Here is a 16,456-nt window from a genome sequence, read left to right on the forward strand (position 1 = left end):
AAATAAAAGTTTGCATGGCATTAAAAAAGTCAATACAGTGGGAGAGAAAATATGTAAACACCAATTGATAAAAACAAATAAGAAATGTGAAAAAGTTATACGAAAATTATGATTTAAAATATCAGCAAAAACGGTCTAGTTATATATAAACATACAATTTACTATGTAAAGCAAATAGGGACTGGTGCCTCTTTTTGCTTGTGTAGTAGAAAAAGGAAAAATAAATTAAAACAAATGAAAGTTTTAGACTTCTGGGTAATGGAAACACAAAACCACCACAGGATGTGTGCAGATGTAACATTCACAGTGAGCCACAAATAAAACAAAACAAAACAAAACATGTACCTCCAAGTTTGGCCCTAGGTAGAACGGAATCAATTAAGACGAAATTCAATTAATATCATTTTTGAACTCACATTTTTGTGACTGAAATCTCATTTAGAATTAAACAGAGTAAAAACTTTATGGCTGTTATACAAGAACATTGAAATTTAGAACTGTATCTCTCCAATGGGCATAACATAAGAATCTCACAATTTCAACTTACCAACTCAAACCTCCCAGTAAATAACTAGAAATTTAAAGTTTTTAAGTAAAGATTTTGAGATAACTTGATATTTTCACATATGATGTGATTTTTTTCCAGTGTCACAAACAGTTTTTCAAAACCACCTCATATGACAATATCCGCATACATTTTAGATTTAAGCTCCAATTGTCTGACATTTAGATTTTGATGTGGTCAGCGCTTCAGTTTTTTCTATTCTAGTGTCATTTCATACCTTTACTTCATTCTCCGATGTTGTGTTTGTTTTACTGAGTTGTGTTTCATTGTTGACTGCTGTAACACTGTAATTTCCCAGCTATTGGAATAAATAAAAAATACTCTAACACTTATTCCAATTAAGTACTCACTTATTAAATTTGCCGCAAATATGAGTTTGAACGTCAACAGCATTACATTTAAATTCAACTTGTTATGATTTGACCCGATTTCCAGCTTCATTTTTTTTATTTTTATTCTTGACTTGAGTAATAAAATAATCAAAATAATTTTTTCCTATTAACCTTTGTTTAACACATGACAGAAAATAAGTACATTAGTGACTAGAGGATGTTGCAGCACGCTGAGCCTTGATAACATTTGGTTTATTTCAGTCGGTGATATTGGCAAAACTTGGATGATGTCCTAAAATAAAAAAGAAAACAAAATTATAAACAGATGCTGACTTGGTGAAGTTGCACAGCTTTGCAATAGCAAATAAAGTCAGTCAGGTAAACTTAATCAGTCACAGTAGTGTAGAATTAAATCAATATAACTAGAAATACAACTAAAGGGATGTCTTTGTGAGCCAGATGAGAACACAAAATGCAGCACTGAAGTCTTTAGGAGACAGAATCACTTTATGTACAAGGTCAGAAGGTTTCTGGTACAAGCACAAGCTATTTATTCCCCAACAACACACAAGGCATTCATTAGTAACACAGTGATTGAGCTCAGAGTTAATTAGTAAAACACACTCTTGTGTACTTGAGTGCTCTTTATCACGTTCTATATTTCTCGACGGAGCTCATCACAAAGAACACGTCAAAAATATCTGCCTTTTATTAAAATCAGAGCTGTACAATTCTGAAATAGGTTAAAAAAAATTACACGCAGTATACTGATACAAAGAGAAGTACTAATCCGGATCTGCTATAATAATAATAATAATAATAATAATAATAATAATAATAATAATAATAAAACCTCCCCGAAAGAACAGTCAGCATCATCTCCCATTAAATACATATACATTTTCAAAGCAGTTCATTTCCATACCGGCATGGACAAATCGAAACGTCTACAAAACAAAGTGCACACTTTTTTGTTTCCATTAATACACATTTGGGAATTTTTCAAATTATAACAATTTATGGTGTTATTCTCTGTTTAAATCTTCATCCTCGTCAATGTAAGGGATGTCCAGGTCGTCAGAGCTCCCGTTAAACTTCTTACTGGCTATCTGGGGTATGCTGGCTGGGGAGGGAGTGTCTTTTCGAGGCTGGATAACATCTCCTTTTTCTCCAGATGTGAACTCTTTCTGTTCATGATCGCGTTGAACCACTAGATGTCTAATTCTCTGTGTCAGGTCAGCAGGTTTGGGAGGGAGGTCAGGTTCCTGGGTTTTCACATGCGTGATTGGTTTTCCTGAGAACACAAACATTACTAAACACACTTGGTATGGCAGATGTAGTACACAAGAGAAGCTCCAGTTTAGGTCATAATTTGTTGACCTAAGACATAATTTTTGTGTAATTAAAAAAAAAAATAGATTAATTGTTAGGGAATTACTGCAATTTATACATAATTCCTCATTTACATGTGTTTCATGGCCAGGCGAGGCCTGTTCTTTTGTAATTTCATTAGAAATGCGGCAGATATAACACCTGAAGTTGGTTCAAAGTGTTGAATATGTACTTTAAAGCTTTGCACTGTAATTTTAAATATGAGGCCCAAAAAGAGATCAATGCAAGTGAAAGAGGCTATCATATCAAAACAAACAAACAAAAAAACAACCCCTCCCCCCTCCCAAAAAAACAAAAATAAACACACTCTCAGAGTGAGGGAGAGAGAGAGAGAGAGCAAAAACTTTAAAGTGGCCAAAATAGACCCCGGACCAGCTCAGTGACATCAAAAAAAACACAGAACACAGCTTAAGTGAATGGTGGTTTATGAAAAACAACTTTACAATGTTTAACCAAGTGACAAACTCTCATTGTTACACCCAGAGGAAGGCCAAAGTACCATACCTCTTTACTGACCTTCCAAGTCCAGTGTCCCTAGTAGGTCCAGGCTGTCGGTGCTCAACCATGATGAGAAGTCTAAGTTTTCAATGTCAGATTCTTCCTGATCCAGCTCAGGCAACCTGGAGACCAAGTCCAACCTGTAAACAAAAAAAGATATTAACATTCAAATGAGAGAAATAAGAGGAATAAAATGAGTACAACTAGAAGTAAACATTACTAGCTCACTTTTCTTGCTTGAGGGACTTGATCCTTTCAATGAGGGTCTTCACCGCTTCATCAGGCTGTGTTTCCTGTGGAACCTTGAGCTCGGACTGTTCAACAACCTGCACAGAGGCCAGAGCAGCATTATTGTGAGCTATCTGTGGGTTTATCTCTCTCTTGTATTTGTTAGTGCTCCCGAACTTTTATAACTTCTACTTAATCATTTACCTACTTTACTTTTTTTGTGCTCAGAACTGTTTGCTAAGGACCATTTGCGCCCGCTATTTTGGAAAATGTCGAAAAATAGGAAGAAAGAGGAACAAGAACGTGATGAGTCGGCGAGCCTTGCTAGCACAATCACAGCTCCACTAACCGAGAAGCTAGCAGAGCACAAAGCTGAACCTTTGGCAGAAATAAGAGACACCTACAAGAAGTATGAGGCCAAATTTCAAGCTGTGCGGGAAGCGGTGGAAGACCACAAACAACGCATCTCGAGCTTGGAGCAGTCACTGAACCCCAGAAAGGACAGTTCCAATATGTGTTTCTGGGATAGTTTACTTTTTCTCTTTAGCAGGGTCTGTCTTAATGCAAAACATCACCCGGACTGATGCGGTTAAACAACGCTGTTTGGTGTTGGCATTTGTTCTGCCCTTCCTTTGTAGCGTCCTCTCACCGTGGCTTGTCTTCTGAGTCTGAGTTGATTGACAGCCATGGTCTCTGCGTGTTCCAGCTCCTGGATATTTTGCATCTTTTCGTTGTAGCGCCTGAACTGCTCAGTGATCAGGATCTCCACACAACTGTGCAAAACAGTCAATTAATATTATTATTATTATTTTAGAAATACAGAGAGTGTCTAACAAGGACTGTGTAAAGTTGCAGTAGTGCACAATATGATCACTCACAGTGTAGTCCTAGGCACGTCCTTCATACAGAGGAGGGGGTCATCAGAATCAGGTGAACGCAGGATGCAGGGGGCAAACACAATAGCAAGTGCACTTGGTGACATCTTATTGTGCTCTTCTTCCTTTGCAACTCTGAGAGAAACAAACGGGTCAAAATCTCACTGGACTTTCACCACATGACTGAAGAAAAGTCGACTCTGCCTACCTGACAAGGTGAAAGATCAGCCGCTCTAACGTGCTGAAATTAGCAGGAGGAAGTTCTTCGAGCTTTTGGTACACGGCCTTTATTCTCTCTTCTTCCTCGGGTAATTCTGGGGATGAATTAACAGGGGAAAATTTAAATATCTGCACTCACATTTGTTTATATTTGAAAATACCGAAAATTCACCATTGAAACACAGAGTCAACATGTACATAGTGTCTGTCAATATTATGCAGAATAGTCACAGTTATAACTGCTATGTTTCTTTTTAAGCAATAACATATACACATAACACGCCACATTATTAGTTACACACGTTCAACTGTTTATTAACACAAATATCTAATTAACCAAATGCATGACAGCAAGTCAATGCATTTAAACATATAGACATGGTAAAAATAACAAGCTTAAATTCAAACTGAGCATCAGAATGCGGAAGAAATATGTCTGTGAAGGTTGTGTGAAGGTAGACTTTGTGGTGTGGTGTGGTTGTTTGTACCAGACAAGCTGGTCTGATTATTTCAGAAAGTGTTTATCTACTGGGATTTCTTACACAACGTTTACAGAGAATGATCAGAAACCGAATGAACAGGAGTTCTCTGGCCGAAAATGCCCTGATAAGCATCTCAGAATGCCACACCTACCTGCATATTGTTACCAACTGTGCCAAACGAAGATCACATTGTCTCATTGCTCTTGTGTCAAAAAGCTCAAATCATCTCAAACTGGTTTCTTGAACAGTAAGTTCACTGTACTTAAATGACCTCCACAGTCTCCAGATCTCAACAAAGTGGAGGACCTTTGGGACGTGGCTGAGCAGGTAATTAAAAATGTGGAGAAGCTGTGTGACACTAACATGTAAACATGGAACCAAAGTCTAAGAGGATGTTTGTAGGACTTTGCCAAATCTGTGTCATAGAGAATTAAGGCATTTCTGAAAAAAAAAAAGTGCTCAAAGTTTAAACAGTTCCTCACCCACAGCATGCAGAAAGTCGTGGTAGAGGGAAAATGTCATGAGGGGGTCAGGCAGCTCTCTGAGCCAGCGTTTAATGAGGCCTGTGATGGTGTGGATCGGGTAGTTATCCAAACATACCGTCTCAGGATCTGAAGGTAAAAAACAGATCACACACACACAAAAAATTATACTCAAAAAGAGGTTATTTTAAATGGCTTTTTTGCCATTAGTTTCTGGAGATTTGATGACTTTTTTAGAATTTATACTCTTGTAAAATAGTTTTTCTAGAAACTTCGTGCATTTCAACTTTCATTAATTTCTTACTTTTCTGCAGAACCTGGTGAAGCTCCTTCGCTCGGCAGGCCGAGCCCGACTTGCGGTAAATCCCTTCGGTGTAGAGTCCGTTTAGCTCCACGTGCATCAGCAACGTCTCCATCACTATGGGCACGGGGTTGGCTTTACTGGTGAGGGCGCACACCTGCACGCCAAAGTGAGCTGAGGCTGGTAAACTGCCATCCTATCACAAGATAAGAAGGGTAGACATGAGTCTCAAGCAATAAAAGGGAACGTTTTTATACTTATTCTTTCATACTACGATATTTGATTGAAAAATACCTACCTGCCTGGCACACCGTGTCGAGCAGTCCGTGATGATTTTGCTCAGGCATTTCTTGTGACATATCAACTTACACGCTAAAATAAAAACAGAAGGAAAACACAGTCAAATTGAACTGTCTATTGTTTCTTGAAATGCTCATACAAATTGTTTTCTTAACTCACCACTGCACATATAGGCTTTCTCCATTCCCCAGATGTAGGAGCCACACAAGTCACATGACTGCATAATGTTCACCTGGTATGTGCTGAACAGGTGATCCAGAGGACTGTCAAGCTGTAGACACAAGAAATAAAGCAAGATCCCTCATGAGACTCAGCAAGACTCACGAGAAGTAAATTCAATTATGATATTTCACTTACACTTTTATCCTTTTTCCTTCTCTTCTTCAACGTCTAGAACCCAGAAGGGAAATATACATATAAATGAGCTGTACTCTTAAAGTATTTTAGCAACTGAGGATCGACCGAATGCAATAAAATTTACCTTTGCAGGTTCAGACGCTGCTCGTTTCTTTGTGGCCCTGATGAAGCCATCCAGCACAGACTGGAAGAGGTTTACCACCATTGGAACTTCTCCCTTTTCAGTGACTCCTGCTAGCGTGTTCACCTTGTTATGGAAGCCTTTCATCAGATCTTTGTAGTGAATCTGGGGCTTCTGATGGTGCCAACAGAAAGTGCAGTTATTCAGCATTTTATTTTCAAGCTATTTGGTCAATAAAAGTGTAAAAAAAAAAAGAAGATTTTCACAAGGAAAACTTGAAAAAGCTGCCTTCCATATTCCTCTGTCATTTGAGCCAACAAGTTAAAACACTGACTGACCTGGACAGAGTACATGCCTTTGATGTTCTCTCTGAACTGCATCGTGGCTGTGAGAAAAATAGTCTCAGCTGGCGACAGATCCTTTCTAGTTTGCAGCTCATTCACCTGATGACAAAGGTGAGGAAAGTGTGAACAACTAGAAGTTTTTCTAAACGTGGATAGCTGATATTGAAGCTGAAGACAGGAAATAATGTGCTAAATATGGACAATATTTACTGCCAAAAAAGGCATTTTTTTAAATAACTTGTAAATCTGGATTTAAGGTTGTGTAAAATAACTGGGCTGGCTATAACTGGGACCCATTTCATGTTGCCCATCTATGTGTACAATGATAATCTACCTACGAAGTAAGTCCTGAAAATAGCACATTTATGGTATAAACGAGAGAGTCGTATGGGTTTAAACTCAAGTTAGAAACCTGCTCCTTCTCCCTCTTAAGTTGTGATCTCACCTGATTCCCAAGGAACTCATCCAGGTTTCGTAGCTCCTTGCTGTCAGTAACCTCTTGGTCCAGAGAGGAGTCCCACTGCAACCCCCGTGTGGCACGGCTGATTCGAATGGTGGGGTTACGATTTGATTTCGCACTGTTTTGGTTTGTCGTTTGGTTAGAATGTGAAGTGTGCTTGGAGAAGGTGACTGTTGGCAGCAAAAGGACAGATAGCAATATTAGTAATGACATTACAATAAGATTTGACTTAACTGAAGGTTAAATCCTGTAATTTTAATGAAATGCTCATTTTTTAAAAGAAACTGATATTATCTAGTGGGGCCTTTTATGCAAACTTTAAGACAAGGAAGTCAAACTTATTTTACATCGAGGGCCACATACACCTCTCTTTAAGTTCGCGTTAATTCACTGAAAATAAAAAACAAAACTTCTATAGTAAATCATGAAAAACAGGAACTTTTTTTTTTTTTTTTGCCATTTAACAGTTTATCTGTTACTTAACTATGTTGGTGTAGTAGGAATGGCCATGGAGGAGGTCTTTATCCAACAGTTAAAGCTATAAAACTTATCAAATACAGTTCTAAATCCAACATCTTTTGACCTCCTTCACATTTTCCAAAGCCTTCCAAAGGGCCAGACTGGAGTTTTTGTCAGACAGAGTTTGGCCCTCTGGGCTTTTGTGTGACACCGCTGCTTTAAGAGCTATTACACTAAACACAACAAGTGTGTCAAACAGTGGTATGACAATACACAAGGTAAACCATGATAGGGAAGACACAACATTTACTTCCCTTTCTTCTCCATTTCCACACACACAAAAAAAAGAATTTAAATATCTTTAAATATCTCCTGCAGCCCATTTAAAGTTTACTACATGTCAGTCATTAAAGTGTCAGCAGTGCTGCATTATATAAATACACTGAATCTGCATTTCCAGACTTGTGGTTACCTGCTTTATCTGTTGGAGATTCATTGCTGGGGGATATTCTGGGTGCCATTTTCCTCAGGAATTTACTGAGAGACCAAGCCCTGCAAAAAAGACAACCTACATAAATTCCATGTAGCAGAATATCAAATTACCTCAGAACATTAATGTTGGATTTTGAATTTTTATAAATTAACTGAGTGAGGGCTTCACCTATCAGGGGTGCTGGTGTCGTGATGTCCTAAGCTGTCCTCATTGGTGTTGTGGATTGGAAGGGAGAACGTTGAGCCATCAGTTATCTGAAACATAAAGATTTTAAAAACTAGAGCACAAATTGTGTAAAGAAGCCAACAACAACAAAACAAATCACGTTCTGATCCAAAGTGACAGTCGCTCCTTTCCCCCCAACCGTGCTCCCCTGCTGCGCAAGCACCAATATCATCTTAAAGGCTTACATTTAAATTTACAAGTGCCTCCACCAAACCACACCCAATGCACATGATATAACTGCAGCACAATAGTGACAGTCCATCACCAGCTTCCGTTAAACGCCAAGGAAGAAGAAGCAGTCTCCGGTATCTTAGCTGTGTCCAAGTTCAGAAGTGTCTTTTGCATCTTTCGGAAGCCGCATTTGTAGGTCGATTACATAACAGCGACGCGAGAAAGGATGTCCAAATTTGAAGACTCCTCCAAATGCTGCGACAAATGCGTCCTCCTTTTTACCAGATTTGTGTCGGGTGTCTTTTTGGGTCACAAAATAAACTTTTAAGATATTTTAAGGCAAGAATGTAGCTGTGTAAACTTCAAATATTTGCCCAATTTATCAAGACATCACATATTTGCATAAGTGCCCTGACGTTTTCGGAGACGTCTGTTACCCACCAGCTCGATAGCTAGCCGGGTGGTTATGGCTCACTAGAGCCGGTGTTGCAGATTAACTGGCGTTGGTCGAACAGATGTGTGGTAGACTTGCTTTTAAAGGGCCGCTACCGACAAGCCAGCAAATAAACACCAAATATTAAATCTGTGACATTTGTGATATTACCTCAAACACAGTCCGTCAGTCTTGTTGCTGCTGAACAACAAAATGTTTAAAAATGTTGCGAGTTTACTTGGTGATATTCTCATACATGAGGCGATCGCGAAAACGGCAAACAATTAACACCACGCCGATGCTGTTCACAGGACAGCAAGATTAAACGATCAGGAGGATCTTGTATTCGTTATCGTTCCGCTCGTAAGTTTTATTACTCTGATTTCAGCGTTTTCGCTTCACAAGTAAAGTGTGCAGTTTACTTTGTGTACACTCAAATGGAGTCGAGTCAACTTGCGCCACCTGTGGCCAAGTGCCTTAGCCTACAGCCAGATTAACTTGTGACACACACATCTGCACCACGTCTGAATTTGTTTCATGCACATTTGTAACTTTCAATTTTGTCTGTTTTTGCGTCTTGCAAATAAACCTTTAAACTGAATGAAATGATATTAAGTATTTATTTTAGGCCTACATCAGTAGAAAATGCCAAATTATATACACATAGTTACAGTAATCACTACTCCTGTTGTTCATCATGATTTTAATTTTCTTTGTTAGAACAAAGAAATACGTTTGAAATATGACACATTAATATTTCACTAGTGTTGTAACATCACATCCTGTAAGCATAGTCTGCCTTTGTCTTTTAACTTGTGACACATGCAGTACAGGCTGAGTGGCTGCACTTACACCTGGAGCATTCAAATCTATACTATAACTACTGTTATATTGTTCACACAGCTGAATAAACATCAAACAGAAAACTGATTAAACAGAAGTGTGAGATGGTAGAGAGTTTACTCCAAATTTCATTAAAAGTTTAATAAACTATCATCTTGTCTTTATTTTTAGTTAGCACATACCTTAAACACTTCAAGCTGTAAGCTAATGATAGTTATATAAGAGCAGATGCATGCTGGTGTAATAAGGTGTACGTTTTATGTCCAATGGATGCATGATCTGATTAGTCGACTAATTGCAAAAATAATCGGTTACTAACAAAATAATCTTTTTGTGGCAGCCCTAATGTTAAGCAGTCATTAATAGACCAGGATGGCTCTGTAAAGAGGAAATCAACAAGTCATATTTGCAGATATGCATTATCAGGGTCAAGGGGAACATATGTTACTTTAATATGTACAATTCCTTATAGTTAAATATTAATAGAAATTTCAGTCCACAATTAAAAAGACTTGATGATAAGTTAATAAATCAAAACTGATTTAATAATGGCCGTCTATTAAATACTGTATGTTAGTTTGTGTTGCATAACCATAACGACAAGAAGTGACCAAACACACTGACATCAGAGCACATAATAATATTCTTCTCATATTCTGTCCTTGCTGACCCTCTCCTGATTTTGGGTGGAAAGACAAGAAAGATCAGAAATGAGCTTTAAAAACGGGCTTTAATATTTCCCTTCTGCTTGAAAGCAACAGCCCATTTTTCACTGTCCTGGCCTGCACAGCAGAAATCAGAAGTCCCAGAACAATCCAAGCTATCCAACCATTTGGTACATACACATGCAAGAGTTGCATGCAGAGAAGAAATCTGGTTGGCAAAAAAATCCCTATATCCAACCTTGGATTTGAGGTCCCGGACATCGGCGCTACTGACCAAGCTCGTCAGACTGGCCACACAGGGACTTATGGGCGGCAGCGGAAAGCTCCAGTACTCGCTCTCCTTGGAGCCAGCAAAGTTACACATCAAACCACTGCGGGCGTAGGCTAAGCGCCGCTTGTGTTTCTTGCGCTTGCGGACCCGGACCTTGACCTAATTGGGCCAGGGAAAGTGATGAGGTACGAGGTCTGCGAGACCTCCTTTGATGTGCGAGAAGCTTCCTTTCATGTGTTTTTCACTGTCATTAGCTCACAGTACACAAAGCTACAACACTATCATACATGCAGCAAGGACACTAACAATCACTCAATAAGAGCACAAAAATAATAAAGACAGGTTAAATTAAACTTTTTAGGTCAATCACTGATACAGGAGCTGATGTTACCTCGTTGACTGAAGATGAGCTGTCAGAGCCTGATGAGCTGATCTTGGAAAGTTCATCTGCAGACATGGACTTTTTGGTGCTGTTTGTAGAGGGAAATAAAAGCAATGAGTGATTGTTTGACTAAATATAAAACACTTTCCAATCATTATTAATAGCATGAGAATCTATACTTTAGGATCTTAAGGCAGAAATACTTATTCAAGATGCTTAAACAGAAAGCATGTCATACAGTTAGACCCATAACTATTTGGACAATGGTATCATCTTTGTAGTTTTGTCTTTTTAGTTTTGAGTCAGACTGTGCAGACTTGCAGCTTTAACTATTGTACAGGGTTTAGGAATTACAGCCTTTAAAAAAACCCAAAAAACCAAAAACACAGACAGTCCCCCATTTTCAGAGGCTCAAAGGAAATTGGACAAACTGACATAATTTCAGGTGATTTCATCTGTCCAAAAATTTTTTTGTCTTCTTTTCCAGAACTGTGCGAGCTCAATCAAGTTTAATGCCTTTCTTTGCCTCAGTGTAAACCCTCTGCTTTTATTACGCCATTCATTTTACCAACTTTATCTCCATCTAACGTTGGTTTTTTTGGCTCACATTCAAGCAAATGAAGTGGCTGTCTTTTGTTTCCCCCAGTCTTTCAAAGTCAAGATCTAAAAGCCTACTACTTGTCTTCCTTTGCACTTTCAACGACAGAGAACTTCCAACACCTGATCATCAATGATGATGTGACTGCCCGGAGCAAAGTCTGAAATCCCAGCTGGGATTTGAAATCTGGAGCTGTTCTAACAATCATCGGGGAGCATGTGATCTTTGTGGAATATAAGATGGACCAGCTGTGGTGAGCAGATTAACACCAGAGGGAACAAAGAGTGCAGTTTGATGCGCTTTACATGAAGACACACTCTCACTTCCTGGACCACAGTGTGACCTTCCATGGCTTCAGGACTTTTCAGGCAGACTGGGATGTTGATTGCGTAATAATTTCCTGCAGAAATGCATCCGTATTACTCACTAAGGGAATTTGTCATTGCTGCTGGTGTTTGGATCTAGTGTGAATCCACACACTGTTTGGATTCCTCTGTCAGCTGATGCGGAGGTCATCCAAATAACTGTGGTTGTGGATAATGACCATCCTCTGCACCACATAGTGGAGATGCAGCTGATCACTTTCTCAAACATGCTGCCACAAAGACAGACTCAGAAAACCTCGGTCATACCGCACGCCCTACATTCATTTTGGGTTTAAGCTTCTTGCTGAATCATTTAGATTTGGACTCTCTGAGCTCTTCGCTGTTTAACTGAACTCCTTCTTTAGTGTAACTTTCAACTTTCTGAGCAAAGTTTTTTTTTTTTTTTTTTAAAGCTGCAGTAACAGACATTTTCCCAGCTATTGTCTCATCTTCACCCTATTCACATTCATGAAGGCGTCTCTTGATTGCAGACCTTGACAATGATACGCCTACCTGCTAAAGAATGTTTTGGACTTGCTGGGAGAGGTTTTTCTTAGCTAAGGAAAAATGTGTCTCCCATTTTGGGCCTTTTGGTGTGCTTTGCACTCCCTACTCTTTAAAAATTTGTTAATGTGGCCACGCCTAAAGTTTCAAAAATCTCTTGGTGGGTTTCTTTTCAGCCTAACAATGGCCTCCTTCACCTACATCATCGTCTCACTGAGCCTCACGATCAGATTTTCAGTGAAAATCTAAAAAAAAAAAAGTTAAACACTTATCTGCTTAATTGATCACCGAAGAATGAGGAAACAGGCATCCTATTAAATTTTTACTTTTGAGTCTTTGTGAGCTCAAAGTCTTCACTTCAAAAACATCAATAATAAAATGTGCTGTGGTGGTTGCCCAAATTTGGACCTTGGACCTAACACTGTATTCAAAACATTTTTCTGAGGCCATATTAGCAGAACCACTGACTGTAGAAGTTGAAAAACTTACTGAAATTTATTTCTCCTATAATTTCTTTGCCGGAGTGCTTCAGAACCTGAATCTCCTTCACTATATCTGTTGTCCTTCCACCTATCGGCCTTCTCCTTGAATCCCCCGATATCTTTGTAGCGCTGAAGTGTGTTTCCCTTAGTGTGGCTGGTGGAGTCATTGTTAATGGAAACTAGATCTACAGGGACGGAGAAGGGTCTGGTGAGTGATGGAGGGGATTTGCCTCTGTCCCGCTGTACAGCATGACTATTGACTGGGTCAGGCTGCTCCATTTTTTCCTGCCTCTTCAACTCCCTTTTTCCCAAGCTGTTATTAAAAAAAAAAAAAGAAAAAGAAAAAAAAAGAGAAATGAATACGAATCCTAACAGTTTTTAACTGCTAAATTCTCATTTTACCTGAAATTTATTATTAAACCAGAGACCATCTTGCTGCCGTAAAGCTATCACAGATACAGCAGATTAGTACATATCCTATTTTGTCCTACTATTATTTAGCCACCAGAGGGCACTGACAAGCATATTTTTCAAATGGTGCATTTCAGCGTACATACCCTGATAAATGCATGCCTTTAAAAAATAGATAAACTGGATTGTCAAGGGCACGTGTTTGTGAGCAAACACATATTTCCTTATAGTATTAATCTGAAATCATCTACTGCTTGCTTGCATGCCCTTGAATGCAGCACTCTGCGCCAGATAATGAGCCTAATGCACTGAGTGTGGGATACATCATCAATTCAAAGAGATCAATCAGTGTAATGCTCACAATCTGAGTAATGGCATATCTGAATAATAACTACAAGAGCTGTTACTCCTGTAATGCACTTCAGCCATGTCAGTACCTTTCCCGTCTGCCCCGGTCTTTGGAGCCGCCATCATCCTGCTTCCACTCCGTGTGTTTGGACGCCTCCATGGACGTCCTCCATGCTGCCTGCATCAATGTAGCGGTTCGATTTTGGGTCAGAGAAAACTGACGCCATCTCCTCTGTAAGAGCAGAAATACTATTTTAGCCCTAATCAAGTATGTTTTTGACTTTGAGGAACATTTTCAGTTACTGGCACAGCAAGAAAAAAAAAAAAGAGCCTAAGTGACCCAAATCTTACTGGCTCAGCCTCAGAGTTTTTTGTTTTTGTTTAGCAGTGAGCATAAACAAAAGTGCTGCACCTGTATGATCATTGTAGCATCTCTTTTGTGCAGAAAGTGGAACCTTATGAGGCACGTGCGGAACCAGCGCTGCAGGGTGATGATGCGGCGCATCACTTCTTTGTTGAGTGTGTCTTGAAGCAGTTGCCGTTGCTTTTCCTTAAGGAAAACCTGAGTAGATAAGAAGATGCCATACATATAATAAATGCAGACACATTTGTGCAGTTAACTCTTCTCTAGATTTTAGCACACACACACCCTGCTTCTCTGACATTTATGTGTGTTTATTATTTTACTTGCGTCAGAATTCTAAAATGTATTATTGTAATTCTGTAATTGTAGTTATTAACGAATGCTTTTAAAGGGAGACCAGAGGCAATTTAATATGGGGCTGATTGGTTTGAAAAGCGATATTATGATCTACCTTTGTTTTTCCTATTTGGTAGGTCTTCTTATCCAAAGCCATCCACTCAAACAGTGCAGTGATGTGCGCTGGAGTTGCAGCAGTTCCTTGTGGAAACAAAATCCTAAACTTCTCAACAAATTCCTGCCATTGAGAGAAAAACAGCATCAGAAGATGAAAATGAATGAATCAGTTGTTCCTTTCCTGAGGATGATTATTTATATACATTTATAAGTAGAATCACATTAAAACGAGTGCCCACCTCAAATGTGTATTTGGCACTGTAGCCAGACTTCTGGATGTGAACTATCTGCAGTAAGCCTGTATCCCTGATTTGGTTTAGGACAAGTTTATCATCAAAGCACAGCTCCTTCTGTTTAAATAAACAAAAAAATGATGAAGTATCTTATTCAGTGAAACATATAAACTTCATAATGATGATGCCACAGATTCACAGATTACCTTTTCAGCATTGGCGCGCACACAGAAAATGAAGAAAGGCTCGGCTTTTGCAATTCTGTCCATCAGAGTTGTGAGTGATGCCTGCAAGAAGCATACAAACAGTGAGCAAGTTTTCATTAAAGTACTTCATCTTAAACGGCAACAGAGTTTTTAAGCCTTTCTGATAGGATATCACCGTTAAGAATGACATAGTATTAAAATGTTTCCACACCAGGGATATTTTAGACGTTATGCTGAAGACAAACCTGGAACTGAGAGCCTACTGTAGAAGGATTTGATTTTCGGTGAGGATGGAAGATGGATTTGCTGGTTAGGTCGTGCCCCGTGAGACCAATAATGTGTCGGAGAGAACGCAAATCAACAAGGTTCTGTTTGATAAAACATAAATATAACTGTGAGCTTCCTGACTCTAAAACAAAATCAAAGACTATTGATAAAGAATCAGTTAACATCCATGAGTTATAGTGAGGCTTTACCTTTGGAATAATCTGCTTCTGTCGACCGCTTTTAGTTCTCCTGCAGAAAACAGACAGAAAGAGGATTATGAAAAACTGTTATATATAATATAACTGTTTAACCAAAAGCAAACTCACCTTTTCTGCACAGTACAGCAGACGGGCTGGCTGGTTTGGTCGTGACCCATGGCCAAAAAATCAAATACATCAACTGGTCGTTCATCAGAGTGATCAAAGGAGAAATCCAGACTCGTGCTGGTACTGCAAGAATGAGAGAACCTCTTTAACTTTATCAGCACAGAACCGTTCTTATGTTATGTTTTGTTTTTTTGCTTATATGACCATGTGAAACTTAACTCACTGGATGTTAAGCTTTTTATTCATCATCCAGTGCTAAACGACATATGTCTTGTTGGTGTCTGCATCGAGACCAATTCCCAATATGTGCCATTCATGTACTTGTGTCTTATATTTACCTGGATAGTTGACTCAAAGTACTCCGGCGCTTATCTAGTATCTCTTTAAAAGACTTCCGCCTTGCAGCAGCTGTGGCGACAGTAAAGCAAGCTAGTTGTACATTATAACAAAAACGAGAAACATTTCACATAAAGAAACTCGACTGTCTGGATAAAGGCTGACAAACTCATTAAGGAAAAAAGTCAAACAAAGGTGCCAATGTTGTCCTACAAAGGAAATTCACTTTTCTCTTTTTTTTTTTTTAGATAACTGTCAACCATAACTAAACTACCCACTTAATTCTTCCCGCCGACGTCCCAGGTTCTTGAATACTGTGAGGATGCGGATGGCTGCTCGGAGGACACCCCATCTGAACTGTGCTTCCGGGCTGGAAGCAACCAAGTGATGGATGAAGGAGCGCTCACTGCTCCGTAGAAGTGATATGACATCAGGACGCATGTGCTCTGCGTTTTTCTTTCTGAAGTCCTAATGAATGAGAAATAGTAATGATCAGTACACCGCCATGTGTGGTTCACAGCCTTCGCAGTGTTTACACGTGTCTGACACTAAAAACTAACAATGCTTCCACAGTTTTCTCTGTGGAAGGAATTAATGATTTACTTGGCTGCAAAGAGTTTTTTCCCCCCACACTTCCTTATCAAACAAGGTTACTGCAAAGGCAA

General features: G+C 39.1%; 1 protein-coding gene across 6 annotated transcripts in view; it reads right to left on the reverse strand.

Moving 5' to 3' along the window:
• Positions 1 to 1,132: 1,132 nt before the first annotated feature.
• Positions 1,133 to 16,456, reverse strand: part of myo9b (myosin IXb) — a 35,153-nt gene continuing 19,829 nt past the window's right edge. For 2 of the 6 annotated variants that reach the window (XM_084912599.1, XM_084912600.1), the window contains exons 13-41: positions 16,070 to 16,259; positions 15,794 to 15,863; positions 15,456 to 15,578; positions 15,339 to 15,378; positions 15,108 to 15,230; positions 14,863 to 14,943; positions 14,663 to 14,773; positions 14,422 to 14,544; positions 14,019 to 14,168; positions 13,696 to 13,838; positions 12,855 to 13,160; positions 10,908 to 10,986; positions 10,484 to 10,675; positions 8,077 to 8,162; positions 7,888 to 7,967; positions 6,942 to 7,126; positions 6,491 to 6,595; positions 6,156 to 6,326; positions 6,032 to 6,064; positions 5,834 to 5,945; positions 5,673 to 5,746; positions 5,378 to 5,570; positions 5,074 to 5,202; positions 4,099 to 4,204; positions 3,894 to 4,025; positions 3,665 to 3,788; positions 3,016 to 3,113; positions 2,806 to 2,927; positions 1,133 to 2,191 (exon numbers count right to left, since the gene is read on the reverse strand). In XM_084912599.1, the coding sequence (XP_084768725.1) occupies positions 1,923 to 2,191; positions 2,806 to 2,927; positions 3,016 to 3,113; positions 3,665 to 3,788; positions 3,894 to 4,025; positions 4,099 to 4,204; positions 5,074 to 5,202; positions 5,378 to 5,570; positions 5,673 to 5,746; positions 5,834 to 5,945; positions 6,032 to 6,064; positions 6,156 to 6,326; positions 6,491 to 6,595; positions 6,942 to 7,126; positions 7,888 to 7,967; positions 8,077 to 8,162; positions 10,484 to 10,675; positions 10,908 to 10,986; positions 12,855 to 13,160; positions 13,696 to 13,838; positions 14,019 to 14,168; positions 14,422 to 14,544; positions 14,663 to 14,773; positions 14,863 to 14,943; positions 15,108 to 15,230; positions 15,339 to 15,378; positions 15,456 to 15,578; positions 15,794 to 15,863; positions 16,070 to 16,259 (3,750 nt within the window). In that variant the 3' untranslated portion in view covers positions 1,133 to 1,922. Of the gene's footprint in view, positions 2,192 to 2,793; positions 2,928 to 3,015; positions 3,114 to 3,664; positions 3,789 to 3,893; positions 4,026 to 4,098; positions 4,205 to 5,073; positions 5,203 to 5,377; positions 5,571 to 5,672; positions 5,747 to 5,833; positions 5,946 to 6,031; positions 6,065 to 6,155; positions 6,327 to 6,490; positions 6,596 to 6,941; positions 7,127 to 7,887; positions 7,968 to 8,076; positions 8,163 to 10,483; positions 10,676 to 10,907; positions 10,987 to 12,854; positions 13,161 to 13,695; positions 13,839 to 14,018; positions 14,169 to 14,421; positions 14,545 to 14,662; positions 14,774 to 14,862; positions 14,944 to 15,107; positions 15,231 to 15,338; positions 15,379 to 15,455; positions 15,579 to 15,793; positions 15,864 to 16,069; positions 16,260 to 16,456 lie in introns of all 6 variants that reach the window. The other 4 variants (XM_084912602.1, XM_084912603.1, XM_084912601.1 and 1 more) reach the window with 4 other exon arrangements.

Source organism: Perissodus microlepis, chromosome 18 (assembly GCF_051167445.1).
Source record: "Perissodus microlepis isolate ML-2025 ecotype Zambia chromosome 18, ASM5116744v1, whole genome shotgun sequence".
NCBI classification, from domain to species: domain Eukaryota; kingdom Metazoa; phylum Chordata; class Actinopteri; order Cichliformes; family Cichlidae; genus Perissodus; species Perissodus microlepis.